General features: G+C 42.2%; 1 protein-coding gene across 5 annotated transcripts in view; it reads right to left on the bottom strand.

Annotated features, from left to right (window-relative positions):
• LOC140480385 (triple functional domain protein) overlaps nt 1-18,251 on the bottom strand; it is a 588,738-nt gene that overhangs the window by 224,537 nt on the left and 345,950 nt on the right. For all 5 annotated transcript variants that reach the window (XM_072575178.1, XM_072575177.1, XM_072575174.1 and 2 more), the window contains exons 25-26: nt 7,828-7,937; nt 2,139-2,208 (exon numbers count right to left, since the gene is read on the bottom strand). In XM_072575178.1, the coding sequence (XP_072431279.1) occupies nt 2,139-2,208; nt 7,828-7,937 (180 nt within the window). The remainder of the gene's footprint in view (nt 1-2,138; nt 2,209-7,827; nt 7,938-18,251) is intronic.

Below are 18,251 nucleotides of genomic sequence, written 5' to 3'. Positions count from 1 at the left end.
AATGGTCGTGTGAGGGAGCCTTGGTTGACGAGGGAGGTTGAATGTCTAGTAAAGAGGAAGAAGGAGGCTTACATAAGGTTGAGGAAACAAGGTTCAGACAGAGCAGTGGAGGGATACAGGATAGCCAGAAGGGACCTGAAGAAAGGGATTAGGAGAGCTAAGAGAGGGCATGAAAAATCCCTGGCGGATAGGATCAAGGATAACCCCAAGGCATTCTATGCGTATGTGAGAAACCTGAGAATGACGAGAACGAGGGTAGGTCCGATCAAGGACAGTGGTGGGAGACTGTGTATTGAGTCGGAAGAGATAGGAGAGGTCTTGAACAAGTACTTCTCTTCAGTATTTACGAACGAGAGGGACTGTATTGTTGAAGAGGAGAGTGTGAAACGGACTGATAAGCTAGAAGAGATATCTGTTAGGAAGGAAGATGTGTTGGACATTTTGAACAACTTGAGGATAGACAAGTCCCCCGGGCCTGACGGGATATATCCTAGGATTATGTGGGAAGCAAGAGAGGAAATTGCAGTACCGTTGGCAATGATCTTCTCGTCTTCACTGGCAACGGGGGTGGTACCAGGGGACTGGAGAGTAGCGAATGTTGTGCCCCTGTTCAAAAAAGGGAATAGGGATAACCCCGGGAATTACAGGCCAGTTAGTCTTACTTCTGTGGTAGGCAAAGTAATGGAAAGGGTACTGAGGGATAGGATTTACGAGTATCTGGAACGGCACTGCTTGATTAGGGACAGCCAGCACGGATTTGTGAAGGGTAGGTCTTGCCTTACAAGTCTTATTGAATTCTTCGAGGAGGTGACCAAGCATGTGGATGAGGGTAGAGCAGTGGATGTAGTGTACATGGATTTTAGTAAGGCATTTGATAAGGTTCCCCATGGTAGGCTTATGCGGAAAGTCAGGAGGCATGGGATAGAGGGAAATTTGGCCAATTGGATAGAAAACTGGCTAACCGGTCGAAGTCAGAGAGTGGTGGTAGATGGTAAATATTCAGCATGGAGTCCAGTTACAAGTGGAGTTCCGCAGGGATCAGTTCTGGGTCCTCTGCTGTTTGTAATTTTTATTAATGACTTAGATGAGGGAGTCGAAGGGTGGGTCAGTAAATTTGCAGATGATACAAAGATAGGTGGAGTTGTGGACAGTGAGGAGGGCTGTTGTCGGCTGCAGAAGGACTTAGATATGATGCAGAGCTGGGCTGAGGAGTGGCAGATGGAGTTCAACCCTGCCAAGTGTGAAGTTGTCCATTTTGGAAGAACAAATAAGAATGCGGAATACAGGGTTAATGGTAGGGTTCTTGGTCAGGTGGAGGAACAGAGGGATCTTGGGGTCTATGTACATAGATCTTTGAAGGTTGCCACTCAGGTGGATAGAGTTTGTAAGAAGGCCTATGGAGTATTATCGTTCATTAGCAGAGGGATTGAATTCAAGAGTCGTGAGGTGATGTTGCAGCTGTACAGGACTTTGGTTAGGCCACATTTGGAGTACTGTGTGCAGTTCTGGTCGCCTCACTTTAGGAAAGATGTGGAAGCTTTGGAGAGGGTGCAGAGAAGATTTACCAGGATGTTGCCTGGAATGGAGAGTAGGTCATACGAGGATAGGTTGAGAGTTCTCGGCCTTTTCTCGTTGGAACGGCGAAGGATGAGGGGTGACTTGATAGAGGTTTATAAGATGATCAGAGGAATAGATAGAGTAGACAGTCAGAAACTTTTTCCCCGGGTACAACAGAGTGTTACAAGGGGACATAAATTTAAGGTGAAGGGTGGATGGTATAGGGGAGATGTCAGGGGTGGGTTCTTCACCCAGAGAGTGGTGGGGGCATGGAATGCGCTGCCCGTGGGAGTGGTAGAGTCAGATTCATTGGCGACCTTTAAGCGGCATTTGGATAGGTACATGGATGGGTGCTTAATCTAGGATAGAAGTTCGGCACAACATCGTGGGCCGAAGGGCCTGTTCTGTGCTGTATTGTTCTATGTTCTATGTTCTATGTTCTAAATGCTTTCAAGTAATTATTTTAATTGATTGAATTGTTATATGGCTTAGTCAAAAGCCACTGCATCAACTATATCATATTACCATAATTCTGAAGAAGTCTCACGCAAACAATCTTTTGAAAGTGACAAGTGACTTACCCAGGTGACAAAACAATGTCCTACATCTTCTGGCAGCTGTTCGTATTTCTCCAGCTCTTTCAGAAATAAACTGTAAAGATATTTTGAAGTACATACAATCAAATAATTGAAATATACAATTTCAATTACAGCTTGCAACCAGGATGGTCTGTATTCAGCTAAATATGAAGATGATAACTTATCAGTCACTTTACAGATAGCATGTAGAGGAAATGGATAATATTGTAATCAAGATTTGAAATTAACATTCTCAATTTACACTGTAGAAAGGCAGAAAAACTCAGTTTATCAACTAGCACTACGTATATTTTCATTGCATGAATATATCTCTAGACTAGTTTGTCGCAAGGTCCTGTAAACTAAGCATTCTGCAAGGTTATAGACAAACCAGTTAACCACATTCCAAAAAACCAAAACAAGAGAACTTGGAGATGTCATCTGCCTTATTTAGCCACAGCTATGGAAATAATAGTATTGACATATAGAGGAACTTCGATTATCCGGCATTCAATTATCAGAATTTTAGATTATCCGGCAGGATTGCAAGGCCCCGTTGCTTGGCTAAACTGTGTTATCTGGCAATCAATTATACGAACATTCGATTATCCGACAAAATACTCCCTGCCAGTGTCGTTTGGGTAATTGAGGTTCCTCTGTATTCACTTTGTGAGAGCCTTGAACTAGATTAATAAAACTGAAAATGTGGGAATGCTCAGGAATCTGTTAACAGGCTGTAATGCTGGAGATTGTTCAGTTAAATGCAAATGCATTTTTGCTGTTTTGAAGGAACAGAAACAGAAACACCATTGCAAATAATTTTATTATCTACATTCCTGTCCATTCTTATCCTGCTTTCTCACATCTATTATTTGCAGTCATTTGGATCTATTGCTACTCAGTATCTCCAACAAATTCCTGTTACAAATCCTGCCAGGATTCATCTGATTACCTCTGTGACTATATTTAGCTCCATAATATTTGGTGACTCCCGCATTTCTAACTTTGGCCTCCATGTGCCTATTCCTTATTTTAATTTTATCCAAGCTTTTAGTCAACTTAAGCCTATGGACTTGATCTCTCTCCCTAAACTAGTTCTTTCCTTATTTTCAAAGGAAATTCTAAAAATGTGTCCCTCAACTGTGACATTAGTTATTCATCCTATTACTTCTCAGCAACTTTCTGTGAGCTGAGCAACCCTGTGCACACTCCATCATTCATTGGTGCATGAATTCCACAGTCGCTTAAACATACCAAACACACATTTCAGAAGTTTAAGCAGGAACAACGGAAGTTAGAGGGAATGTTGCTACTGAGTATTAATTTCTTTCCCTGCTGTGTTTCTTGTTCCTGATGATTATGTCTGCAGGAAGTGTTTGATTGTGAATTCGATTGGATCACATGGATAGGTTGGAGGGACAGTTAAAAGCAATGAGGAAGTTACATGAGCCGGGATGTGATGGATGGCAATTTCTGGAAGGTAGAAAAACCGCAGATAGAGTCGGGTAGATGAGTTACTTCTAGGAAAGGTAGGAGACGTAGGCAGGTAGTGCCTGACTCTGCTATGGCTAACCTCATCTCAAATGAGAATGCTCTTTGGAAAATGTAGGGGGTGATGGACTCTCAGTGGAATATAGCACTGAGAGCCAGGTTTCTGGTCCAGAGTCTGGCTCTAATGTAACAAGGGACATGTCAGGTTCCAAGTGATCAACTGTGATAGGGGACTCTCTAGTCAGAGCCACAGACAGATGTTCCTGAAGCTGACAATGAAACATCAAAATGGCATGTTGCCTCCCTGTTATAGGAAGGATATTATTAATGGAGGGGGTTCAGAAGAGATTTATAAGGATGCTACTGGATATAAAAGGTTTGCGTTATAAAAAAAGGCTGGATAGGCTGGGACCTTTTCCACTGGAGCGTAAGAGTTTGAGAGGCAACCTTTTAGAAGTTTATAAAATAATGAGGGTCATACATAGAGTTAATGGCAGTTGTTATTTCCCTAGGATAGGGATTTCAAGACTAAGGGTCACTTTTTTAAAGGTGAGAGGAGAGAGACTTAAGAAAGACATGAGGGACAAAATGGTTACACAGAGGGTGGTTCGCCTGTGGAACGAATTCCTGAGGAAGTGGTGGATGTGGGTACAATTGGATAAATAGATGAATAGGAAATGTTTGGAGTGATATGGGCCAGGAGCAGGTGGCATTAGTTTAGTTGGGGATTATGTTCAACATAGACCAGTTGGACTGAAAGTTTAGATCAGAGTGGTGCTGGAAAAGCACAGCAGGTCAGACAGCATCTGAGAAGCAGGAAAATCGACGTTTTGGGCAAAAGCCCTTCATCAGGAAGGTTGGACTGAAAGGTCTATTTTCATGCTGTATGACTCTATGGTGCCAGGGGCAAGGATATCTAGTGCGGGTGCACAATATTCTCAAAGGGGACAGGGACCAGCAAGAGGCCGTTGTACACATTGGAACCTACAACACAGGAAAAGTACGAGGTTCTGAGAAAGAATATAGGAAATTAGGAGGTTAAAATGCAGGTCCTCAAGGGTAATAATATCTGCATTACCCTCGATGCCAAATGCTAGTGAGAGCAACAATAGGAGGATACAGCAAATGGTGCAGGGGAAAAGGATTCACATTATTGGATCACTGTAATCTCTTCTGGGGTAGAAATGACTTATTTAAGGAGGACGTGTTGCACCTGAATTGGAAGGGGACTAATATACTGGTGGGAGGGATTTTCTAGAGCTACACGGCAGGATTTAAACTAGTGGGATGGGCGAAACCCAGAGAGAGATAGTGAGAAAATAAATTAGTCTGAGGCTGGTACATTTGGGAAAAGGAGTATATCAAACACTCATGGTCGGCAGGATCAATGCGGAGAACAAGGTCGGACTGATCATTTTAATGCAAGAGGCCTAACTCGTAAGGCAGATGAACTTAGGGCATGGTTGGGAACTTGGGACTGGGAGATCATAGCTATTATAGTGGCTCAAGGATGGACAGGACTGACAGTTAAATGTTACAGGGTTTAGATGCTATAGGAAGGAGAGATGCGGGGTGGGGGGGGTGGGGTAGGCAAGACAGGAGGGAGTGTGGCAGTCTTGACTAGATATAACGTTACAGGTGTATTTAGGGAGAATATTCCAGGGACTGTGTCCAGTGAAGTTATTTGGGTGGAACTGAGAAATAAGAAAAGGATGATCACCTTATTAGGATTGTATTATAGATCCCACAATCGTCAGGGGGAACCTGAGAACCAAATTTGTAAGGGGATGTCAGTTATATGTAAGAATAATAAGGTGGTAACGGTAAGGAATTTTAACTTTACAAACATGGACTGGGACTGTCATAGTGTTAAGGGCTTGGATGGAGAGGAATTTGTTAAATATATACGAGGAAATTTTCTGATTCAGAATGTGGATGTATTTAATAGAGAAGGAGCAAAACTTAACCTACTATAGGGAAATAAGGCAAGGCAAGTGCCTAGGGTGTCAGTGGCAGAGAACTTTGGGGCCAGTGATCATAATTCTATTTGTTTTAAAATAGTAATGGAAAAGGATAGACTGGATCTCAAAGTTAAAATTCTAAAATTAGAGGAAGAATAATTGATGGGGGGGGGGGGGGGGGGGTGTTATTTGCAGACTGGAAAAGAGGATGCCTTCAAAAATGAGATAATGAGAGTCCAGAGACAATATTTTCTTGTTAGGGTGGAAAGCAAGGCTTGTAGGTGTACAGAATGCTGGCTGATCCGGGAAATTGAGGTTCTGGTCAAGAAAAAGAAGGAAGCATATGTAAGAGATCAAGTGAATCCCTAGAAGAGTATAAGGGCAATAGGAGTATACCTAAGAGGGAAATCAGGAGGACAAAAAGGGGAGATCACATAATTTTGGCAAATAGGGTTAAAGAGAATCCACATACATAAAGGCCAAAAGAGAAAAGTAGGAAGAGAATAGGGCCCCTTAAAGATCAACAAGGCCACCTATGTGTGGAACCACAGGAGGTGGGGAGAAACTAAATGAGTATTTTGCATCAGTGTTTCCTGTGGAGAAGGATATGGAAGCTAGAGAACTGGGGGAATAAATAGCTGTATCCTGAAAAATTTCCATTACAGAGGGGATGGTGCTGGACAACTTAAAACTCAAAGGTGGATAAATCCCCAAGATATGATCATGTATATCCCAGAACTTTGTGCAAAAATTACAGAAGTGATTGCTGAGCCTCTTACTGAGATATTTGCGTCACTGGTAGCCACAAATGTGGTGCCAGAAGACTGGAGGTTGGCTAATGTGGCCTCATTATTGGAGAAAGGTGATAAAGAAAAGCCAGGAAGCTAATAGTCCAGTGAGCCTGACATCAGTGGTGGGCAGGTTGTTGGAGGGGATCCCAAGGGACAGGATTTACAGGTACTTGGAAAGGCAAGGACTGATTAGGGATAGTCAACATGTGTGTGGGAAATTGTGTCTCATTAACTTGATTGAGTTTTTTGAAGAAGTAACAAAGAGGATTGATGAGAACAGATGGTGGGCATTGTCTATATGGACTTCAATAAGGTGCTTCGTAAGGTTTGTCATGGAATACTGGCTAACAAGGCTAGATCACATGGAATACAAGGAGAACTAGCCATTTGGATACTCCTACCTTTGAGCCAGTTATGTATGTCTGGCGGTGGTGGTGCGCAACTGCTTTTTGGACTCCAGGCCTGTGACAAGCAGTGTTTCGCAAGGATTGCCACTGCTTTTTGACATTTATATAAATGATTTAGATGTGAATACAGTAAGTTTGCAAATGCTCCTACAATTGGTGTAGTGGGAGCCAAGGAGGTTACCTCAGAGTACAACGGGATCTTGATCAGATGGGCTGATGGGCCGAGGAGTGGCAGATTGAACTTAATTTAGATAAATGTGAGGTGCTGCACTTTGGTGAGGCAAACTGGGGCAGACTTATACACTTAATGGTCAGGTCCTGGAGAGTGTTGCCGAACAAGCACACTTGGAGTTCAAAGTTCATATTTCCTTGAAAGTGGAATCACAGGTCGACAGGATTGTGAAGGCGATGTTTGGTACGCTTGTCTGTATTGGTCAGTGCATTGAGTAAAGGGGTTGGGTGGTCATCTTGCAGCTGTATAGCGTATTGCTTAGGCCACTTTTGGAAAACTGCATTCAATTCTGGTCTCCTAGCTAAAGCAAAGATGCCATGAAACTTGAATGTATGAAATTATCTGCCAGAGGAAGCAGTGAAGGCTGGGACAATTACAACATTTAACTGCCCTGGATGGATACATGAAAAGGAAGGGTTTAGAGGGATATCGGCCAAATGATGGCAAATGGGACTAGATTTATTTAGGACGTATGGTCAGCACGGACGAGGGTCTGTTTTTACGTTGTATATTTCTATGACTCTAAATGGTCGTGGTGTCAGGGTACCAGGCCCTCTGCTAAAATTTGACTGATCATTTCTCACAAAAAAAAGAAAAGAAATCTCAATGACTTATTTTCAACAAAGCATTTTGAAGCAGTTTAGTATTCCTAACAACATACAAACATTATCCTTTCCAATTTTCATCCCCAGAACCATAACAAACATTTTGAAAAACAGACTGCTTCTGGTTAGTCCTGCATTTGTTCATGACATGTGTAAATGTGAGCTGTGCAACAAAATTGTTGTACATTATATTTATCTTACTTACTTATTATGGAATTCATAGATTTCCTGCATGTTACCAAATATTATATGTTCTTTATTTACAATCCCAGGTGGAATTTCATCAACACCGCTTGTCATTTCCCAGAGATATGTCTAGTTTGAAGAGCAAAAAACACATTAAGTAGTGTGCACTGAACACAGCAATTGCTCGTGGTTATATCTTAAGAAGTGTGTAAAATAGTTCATGACATTTAAAGAATAACACCATTGGAAAAGTAAAAATGACCTCTCAGGCTACACAGTAGAAGTTTGCTACTTACCCTGATTAACACTTCTGACACCTTGAGGTATCTGACGTATTTGCCAGAATGTGTGTGTGTAGGGGGAGCCATCGATCCTCCTTTGTCTGAATATTTTCAAATCAATTCTATGACTCTATGATTCTGAACTTATTCATAGATGCTATTATGCACCTTTGGAACAGCTGTGACTTGAATGGAGGCCTTCTGTCACACTATCACAGCACCACAAGAGCCTACTTGCTTAGTCTTTACTGTGTCTAGAGCTGGTCTAATTATCAGTAAGAAGGATGTTCCACGGATGGATTCTTTTGTTAACAAGATAGCAATGCACCTTACTAGTCAGATATAATTAGTAAAATCTCTCAGGAGCTGTGCAAAGTATATTTGCTTCTTACAAGGGTTAGTATAGAACTCCCAGAACTCCCATCTCCACTGCCAATGACTGTATATGACAACATCAGAATGGACTGAGCCAATACAAACTTTAACATTAACTCTTTCAGAATTAGGACCTCACAGAACATCTCTCCCCCAAGCTTCTGCCTCTTAGTTAACCCATTGTACATCACATAACTAGATTACATTTATCATCACCCCAACTCCCTCAAATCTCTGACTTCACAGATGGAGGCAGTCTGGTCATTTCATAATTTTCAGCAATAATCAAGTTCTGCAATACCATGCGACTAAATAGCTGATGGTTTAATAGATTAAGTACTGGTATAATTTTGTGGTCATTTCCTTCAAATAATTGGTAGTTCTTTGAATTTGGAACAAGAATGGTAGGTTTTCTCCTTGAAGGCTATTGACAAGGAATCTTTTATCTTAGATATGCTTTGTTCCTAGTAGACATCATTGTTGGTTTATTTCCTTATCTGATGAACTCTTACTCTCCTGAATTTTCTTTGCAGAGGAAATATAAAATCATGAATCCCCACCATGGAAGACAGCTCCTCTGTTGAAGTAAGTACTTTCTTTCTTGCAGTGTTTTTAATTTCCGGATTAGACTGATCTTTCCGACTGGAAGAGATATTCCCTTTCTCACAGTATCTGGGTTGCTTACTTAGACCAAGCAATTTCTTCTTCCTGACCATGATCTGTATGTGCGGAATTGGTCTGGCTTACATGAAGTCAGTTCAAACTCATCTCCCTCAAACTGTCGATCAGGTTGGGCGTCTTCAGTTGTGCTCTGTGGTTGATGGTGAAGTAGGCCTTTTCAGATTCTCAGTTGCGTTTCTGAAAAATTGCTGATCACTCAAAATGAGGATTCCTGAATGCGCTCAAGTGGATTGTGCTGCTCACATTTGTTCATGGTTTTGATTCTTCTTGGAAAAGTTGCTGGGTTTTATCTTCTGATTGTATACCATAATGACAGAAGTGTTTCCTCGACCAGAAAATTCTGTGTAATAGTAGATCTCACAATCAGAAATCACAATGAGATTTTGAATGAAGTTTAACGTTTCTGGCCGCTATATCGCTAACTGGGCCCTGACTGTACCAGGATACGCCTTCAATGTATCCTTTCCAATAATCCTCCCAAGGGCAAGTTGTAATAACTAGTCTTCAGTCACACACTAATAAGTTGTCTATGATTGTGAAATGCTATCAGTACTCAGAAGTATACATTATTGTGAACTCACTAGACTTTTGGTTTTGCCATCCTTCAACACAATGCTACTGAATGACAGCATTGTCTTAGTCACACTTTTGTTCTTGTTGAATTTTGATGAGACTTTTGGCTTTCAGGCTACAAATATTTTCCTGGTCATATGAAATATGTTTTGTTCAATTATTCCTAATATCAACAGACGTTTTGTTTGTTTTGGATTCCACAATGAGTCAAGGAAGCCCAATGATATCTTCCAGTGGTTGCTTTGATTGGCCGGTCAACAATAGGTGTAATATGACTTGTGGTTTAGAAAATTGCAGCACATTGGCTCAGTGGTTAGCACTGTTGCCTCACAGCGCCAGGGACCCGGGTTCAATTCCCAGCTTGGGCAACTGTCTGTGTGGAGTTTGCACGTTCTCCCCGTGTCTGTGTGGGTTTCCTCCAGGTGCTCCGGTTTCCTCCCACAATCCAAAGATGAGCAGGTCAGGTGAATTGGCCATGCTAAATTGCCCATAGTGTTAGGTGCATTAGTCAGGGGTAAATATAGGGTAGGGGTCTGGGTGGATTACTCTTCGGAGGATTATTTTGGACTTGTTGGCCCAAAGGGCCTGTTTCCATAATGTAGGGAATCTAGTCTATTCTAGAACATTGAACATTACAGCACAGTTTGGGCCCTTCGACCCTCGATGTTGCACCAACCAGTGCAACCAATCTGAAGCTTACCTATCCTACACTATTCCATTTTCATCCATATGTTTATCCAATGACCATTTAAACGCCCTTAAGGTTCACAGGTCCACTACAGCTGCAGGCAGAGCGTTTCATGCCCCGACTACTCCCTGAGTAAAGAAACTACCTCTGACATCTGTCCTACATCTTTCATCCCTCACTTTAAAGCTATGTCCCCTCCTGCTAGTCATCGTCATCCGAGGAAAAAGACTCTCACTGTCTATTCTATCTAATCATCTGATTATCTTGTATGCCTCAATTAAGTTATTGCTCAACCTTTTTCTCGCTAATGAAAACAGTCTCAAGTCCCTCAGCCTTTCATCATAAGACCTTTACTCCATACCACCTTTACTCCTAGTAAATCGTCTCTGAACCCTTTCCAAAGCTTCCACATCCTTCCTATAATGCGGTGACCAGAAGTGCATGCAATACTCCAAATGCAGCCGCAGTACAGTTTTGTACAGCTGCAGCTTGACCTCATGGTTCCGAAACTCAATCCCTCTACCAATGAAAGCTAACACACCGTATGCCTTCTTATAGCAACCCTATCAACCTGGGTGGTAATTTTCAGGGATCTATGTACATGGATACTGAGATCTCTCGCTCTTCTACACCACCAAGAATCTTACCATTAGCCCAGTACTCTTTATCCCTTTTGCATCTTCCAAAGTGAATCAACTCACACTTCTTTACATCAAACTCCATTTGCCACCTCTCAGCCCAGCTCTACAGCTTATCTATGCCCACCTGTAACCTGCAACATCCTTGGCACTATCCACAACTGCACTGACCTTAGTGTCATTTGCAAATTTACTAACCCATCCTTCTACGCCCTTACGAAGGGCATAAAAATGACAAACAGCAGCTGGCCCAAAACAGATTCCTGTGGCTCACCATTAGTAACTGAATTCCAGGATGAATATTTCCCATCAATCACCACCCTCTTGTCTTCTTTCAGCTAGCCAATTTCAGATCAAAACTGCCAAATCACCCTCAATCAATGCCTCCATATTTTCTGCAATAACCTATCGTGGAGAACCTTATCCAACGCCTTACTAAAATTCATACACAGGACATATAACAAGTAATCGAACTATAGTATTTTCAGTCAATATTTGGGAAGTTAAAGACCCCATATCAACTACCCTGTCACTCTCGCTCCTATCCAGAATCATCTTTGCAATCCTTTCCTCTACATTTCTGGAACTATTCAGAAGCCTATATAAAACTCCTAAGAGGGTGACCTCTCCTCTCCTGTTCTAATCTCAGCAGATTAGAACAGTCTTTTCTGCCACCATAATACTGTCCTTGACTAATAGTGCCACACCTCCCCCTCTTTTACCATTTTCTCTGTTCTTACTAAAACATCTAAATCCCAGAACCAGCAACAGCCATTCTTATCCTTTCTCTGTCCATGTCTCCGAGATGGCCACAGCATCCAAGTCCCAGTATCAACCCATGCTGGAAGTTCACCCACCTTATTCAGGATGCGCCTAGCCTTGAACTAGACACATTTCAAACGACCTTGCTGCTTGCTGGTGCATTCTTGTGACCTTGAAACCATATTTCTGACCTCACTACTCTCAACCTCCTGGACACTAGAACTACAATTTAGGTTCCCATCTCCCTGCTGAATTAGTTTAAACCCACCCAAAGAGCACTAGCAAATTCTCACCCAAGCATATTGGTACCCCTCTGGTTCAGGTGTAGACCATCCTGTTTGTAGAGGTCCCACCTACTCCAGAATGAGCCCCAATTATCCAGGTATCCAAAACCCTTCATCCTGCACCATCCCTATAGCCACATGCTCAACTCCTCCCTCTCCCTTTACCTCCCCTCATTAGCATGTGGCACGGGCAACAAACCAGAGGCAGCAACTCTGTTTGTTCTAGCTCAAAGCTTCCCCCGTTTCTCCCTGAATTTCTGCCTTAAATCCCCATCCCTTTTCCAACCTAGTGCCTAAGTTGTCCATAACTTGGGACAGCTCCCCCTCAAGGATCCTGAAGACAGAGACATCACGGACCCTGGCACCTGGGAGGCAACATATCAACCGTGAGTCTCTCTCGTTCCCACTGAATCTCCCATCTGTCCCCTTAATTATGGAGTCCCCAATGACTAATGCTCTGCTCCTCTCCATCTCCTTCCCTTCTGACCAACAGGGATAGACTCTGTGCCAGAGTTCTGTACACCCATGGCTTACCCCTAGTAAGTCCCCCAACCCCAACAGTATCCAAAATGATATACTTGTTATTGAGGGGAATGGCCACAGTGATCCCCGCACTGTCCCCTAACTGTAACCCATCCGCCTTTTTCTTCCACCTGTGGTGTGACTACCTCCCTGTAACTCCTCTCAATAACCCCCTCTGCCTCCCGAATGATCCAAAGTTCATCTAGCTCCAGTTCCAGTTCCCTAACACAGTTTTTGAGGAGCTGGAGTTGGGTGCAGTTCCTGCAGATTAAGTCACCAGGGAAACTAGTGGCGACCCTTACCTCCCATATTCTGCAGGAAGAACATTCAACAGCCCTAACCTTCATTCCCACTATTTTAATTTCCCAAAGAGACTACTGAAAAATAAAGAATTGAAAAAAACTAGTTACCTTATCAATCCACCACACTGAATTTTTTTTTTGGTTCGAGGAGGAGGATGGGTAGGAGACACTACCTAAGTAATGTTTCGGGTAACGCAACCACCCAAATCTATTACTTCACTTACTCATCTGTCACATGTCTGCTCCTGCTCATTGTGTGCTTTGCCTATTCATGAGCTAAGTTTGAAAAACTTTGTATCTGAACTACATATTCTCTTGGAACCGGTGGGACCTTTCTGCCATATTAAGGAAGCTGAAGTGAAGATATGCATGTAGACTCAAAAGTCAGACATACTGATTGCAGGTTCCAGACATTTTTGGATCTTACACTCCTTGCACTGCAGTGTGACTTATAACTTATGTTCACGGCAATTATTCTGCCTACGCCATGTAGTCTCAGCTCTTCAGGCTGTAAGTTCTGATCATTCAGCAATAGTACCTGATCTAATAGAACAGTGATATTGACCCTTTCATCACGCTTTAATGAAATTTAACTTAACATAAACAAGTTCTGTGAAACTCAAGTCATTTGAATCACAAAGTTCATCTATGAAAGCATCAGTTATCTTTTCAATGATATTGAGGTCTCTGCATTATGTAGCACCTTTCTTTGCAGATCTGCAACTGTGTCCTACTTCCACGCACCTTCAAGAAGACCATCAGTCTTACAAATTTAGCATTCTTTTGTCAAGACTTAATTTTGCCTGTGAGGCTTTACTGTTCTGCAGTGCTGAGATTAATAATTACTTTTAGAAGAAGTAAGTCAATATTGCAAAGCTGTAATAGATCTGTATTACTTCATTACTACTTTTAAACTGTTTTTAAGCCTGTACTCTGGCAGTTACCAATGCTGCTTTTAAATTCTGTAGCAGCAAGGTTTGCTAGCTTCTAAAGTATTTTATTTGTTTACCAATCTTATGTTTATACTGCTATATTGAACTCTTCAATAAAGCTTTAAATTGTATAAGTACTGACTTAAGACAAATGTCAAAGGCAGGTTCTTTACTCCGAGAGTAGTAAGGGTGTGGAATGCCCTGCCTGCAAATGTAGTTATCAGCAACATTAGTGAGATTTAAACATTCCTTGGATAAGCACGTGGTTGATGATGGGAGGGGTATGGGCTTAGATTAGTTCACAGGTCAACGCAACATCGAGGGCCGAAGGGCCTGTTCTGCACTGTATTGCTCTTTGTTCTATGTTCGACTGCTTTGAAGACAATAGTCTAAAACAAAACGCACACCTTTCTGCACCGATTTGAAAATAATGTTCTTTCCTGTCTCCTTTATAAATATTCCTGTCAAAATTATGTTTTGATTAACAAGTCACATTGTGTTTAAATTCTTAATGTCTTCTGACTTTTCTTTTTTCGATTCATTCAAGGAATGTCACCATCATTGTCTGGGCCACCATTTAATGCCCATTCCTCGTTGCTTTTGAGAAGGTGATAATGGGCTGCCTTTTTGAACTGTTGCCCAGATTCAAGATGCAAGCTCTGTTTGAACTCTATCCCATTTAGGTCAGTGATACAGCCCACAGGACTGGGGGGAGGAAATTACTGGGCCCTGACCCAAATTTTTCACATTAGCTCTGGTCACAGAGGAGGTGCTACAGGACTGGAGGACAGCCAAACTGGTTGCACTTTATTATTATTGTTTATTGTCCCTTATTGTTTTGTGGTATTTATAAATGATGAAATGAGAATTGAATGATAATTATGTTTGTGGATGACATAAGGATTGGCCAGTTGGTTGACAGCGAGAAGGAAGGTGTTAGGTTACGGGAACATATAAATGGATTGGTCAGATGGACAGCTCAGTAGCAGATGGAATTTAACCCTGATAAGTCTGAGGTGATGCACTTCAGAAGAAGGAACAAGACAAGGGAGTAGTCAAAGAATAGCACGATGCTCGGAAGCTCAGAGGAACAGAGGATTGAGAGATGTTTTGTCCACAGATCCTTGAAGGTGGCAGGACAGGTTAATAGGTTAGTTAAGGCGGCATATGGCACAATTGCCTTTATTGGTCATGGCATAGATTATAAGAGCAGGGAGATCATACTAGAGCTGTGCTTGGGCCACAGCTGGAGTATTGTGCACAGTTCTTGTAATAATTACTTATCTGGCCCTTGACAGCTTTGCAGCTGTGCCTCATGAAACCTATTCTCAATGGAAGTGATCCTTATTTTGAGAAGTGACAGATCACTTTTTCACTCCCTTGCCCTTCTGGTCTTTGCACCATTTTGTAAAGTTATCCTTTGCTCCTAGGGATATCCAACTTTACTCCTTGAGCCCCACACAGCCTTCTTCACTACAGCCTCTGTATTTTTAAATGCTTTTCTCTCTTTTCCCAGAACCTCTTATCAGCACCATGAAGGTTTGTGTTTGGAGTGCTGAGCTTACCCTGTTACTGTTTCCATGGCTGCTGCAATTTCTTTGTATTAATTGCATTTCAACTATTGTCAGTGTCGTCTGAGAGCGGCATTACACTTAACTGTCACATTCACTTCAGAGACTTAGTTCTTCTTGCTCTTCGGGACTTTTCTCTGCATGACAGTGCTATCAGCATGGAATTTGAATCTGTACAATTTGGCATTTGCCATAGCTGACACCTTGCGATCTCTTCCACCTTTGCTACTATTGGACAAAGGATGAGGGTTGTTTGAGCTAGTTTGCTAACATCAACTTTCCTTTGTCTATGTAGTGCCCAATGCCTAGTCAATGATCAGTGGCAGAGGACAGATCATTGCTGAGTTGAACTAGAAGTGGCAGTTGTCTTTTTTGCTTTATTACAAAATGTACAATATACATTACTAATCAGGCATAATTACTAAGGACTCTTGGGAGATTACAGAATACATCTGCTGCTTGCAAAAGCGAGTTGAACTTCCTGCCTTCACCCAAAGACTGTGTGTCATCATCACACTGGGCAATTTCAACATTAACTCTTTCAGGACCATTACCATGTGCAACAATAAGCACTATATGTTCTAGAACATAGAACATTACAGCGCAGTACAGGCCCTTCGGCCCTCGATGTTGCGCCGATCAAAGCACCCCTAACCTACACTAAGCCACTATCCTGCATATACCTATCCAATGCCCGCTTAAATACCCATAAAGAGGGAGAGTCCACTACTGCTACTGGAAGGGCATTCCATGAACTTACAACTCGCTGAGTGAAGAACCTACCCCTAACATCAGTCCTATATCTACCCCCCCTTAATTTAAAGCTATGCCCCCTTGTAATAGCTGACTCCATATGTGGAAAAAGGTTCTCACTGTCAACCCGATCTAACCCCCTAATCATCTTGTACACCTCTATCAAATCACCCCTAAACCTTCTTTTCTCCAATGAAAACAACCCCAAGTGCCTCAGCCTTTCCTCATAGGATTTTCCTACCATACCAGGCAACATCCTGGTAAACTTCCTCTGCACCCGTTCCAGTGCCTCCACATCCTTCCTATAGTATGGCGACCAAAACTGCACACAATATTCCAGATGCGGCCGCACCAGAGTCTTATACAACTGCAGCATGACCTCAGGACTCCGGAACTCAATTCCTCTACCAATAAAAGCCAGTACGCCATATGCCTTCTTCACTGCACTATTTACCTGGGTGGCAACTTTCAGAGATCTGTGTACATGGACACCAAGATCCCTCTGCTCTTCCACACTACCAAGTAGTCTACCATTAGCCCAGTAATCCATCTTTTTATTACTCTTACCAAAGTGAATCACTTCACACTTAGCTACATTGAACTCCATTTGCCACCTTTCTGCCCAGCTCTGCAGCTTCTCTATATCCCGCTGTAACCTGCCATATCCTTCCTCACTGTCTACAACTCCTCCGACTTTCGTATCATCCGCAAACTTGCTCACCCAACCTTCTAACCCTTCCTCCAGGTCATTTATAAAAATGACAAACAGCAATGGTCCCAAAACAGATCCTTGCGGAACACCGCTAGTGACGGCACTCCAAGATGAACCTTTGCCATCAACTACTACCCTCTGTCTTCTTCCAGAGAGCCAATTCCTAATCCAAACCTCCAACTCACCCTCAATGCCATATCTCTGTATTTTCTGCAGTAGCCTACCATGGGGGACCTTATCAAACGCCTTACTAAAATCCATATATACCACATCTACCGCTTTCCCCTCATCTACCTCCTTAGTCACCTTCTCAAAGAATTCAATAAGGTTTGTGAGGCACGACCTGCCCTTCACAAAACCATGCTGACTATCCTTGATCACATCACTCTTATCCAGATGTGCATAAATCCTATCCCTTACAATTCTCTCTAAGACTTTGCCCACAACAGAAGTGAGACTCACTGGCCTATAGTTACTAGGATTATCCCTACTCCCCTTCTTGAACAAGGGAACCACGTTTGCTAGCCTCCAGTCCTCTGGCACTACTCCTGTCGACAAAGAGGACACAAAAATCAAGGCCAATGGCTCTGCAATCTCCTCCCTTGCTTCCCAGAGAATCCTAGGATAAATACCATCAGGCCCAGGGGACTTATCTATTTTCACCCTTGCCAGAATTTCCAACACCTCTTCTCTACATATCTCAAAGCCATCCATTCTACTTATTCGTGCCTCAGTATTTATATCGACAACAATGTCCTGTTCCTGAGTGAATACTGACGAAAAGTATTCATTCAGCGCCTCCCCAATCTCTTGGAAGTTCTCACTGCCACCATAATAGGACATTTTTAGGTAGCATTCCTCTTAGACAGAGAGAAACATAAACAGAGAGGAGGCTTTGAGTGGTCTAGCTGGCTTGAAAGTAAATAAATAAATAAATTTCCAGGGCCAGATGAAATGTATCCCAGGTTGTTGAGTTGGGCAGGGGAGAAAACATCAGGGTGCTTGCAAATATTTTCAAGTCTTCTCTGGCCAAAGGGGAGGTATCAGAGGACTGGAAGACAGCCAGAAAGGACTTGAAAATTTGAAGACTTGAACATCCCTGAACATTATTATGATTAAAACATGTTACTTCCAATAAATCACATTTTTAACAATAATTTAATTTATTTCTAAGTAACATCTAGATTTCCAAATGCACAAGTTTCTAATACTAACCACCCATAATACATTTACCAGTAGATGACAGCTTACTGATTTCACAGTAACACAGACTAAGACATTAGCTAAACGAAAAACCATTTCTAAACATGACTAATCATTGCTAAAAATATATTGATTAGAAGTTTTCAAACAGAACACCGTAATTTTA

Source organism: Chiloscyllium punctatum, chromosome 8 (genome assembly GCF_047496795.1).
Source record: "Chiloscyllium punctatum isolate Juve2018m chromosome 8, sChiPun1.3, whole genome shotgun sequence".
NCBI classification, from domain to species: domain Eukaryota; kingdom Metazoa; phylum Chordata; class Chondrichthyes; order Orectolobiformes; family Hemiscylliidae; genus Chiloscyllium; species Chiloscyllium punctatum.
Note: the sequence above shows the minus strand (reverse complement) of the source record. Positions and strands in the feature narration are given on the sequence as shown.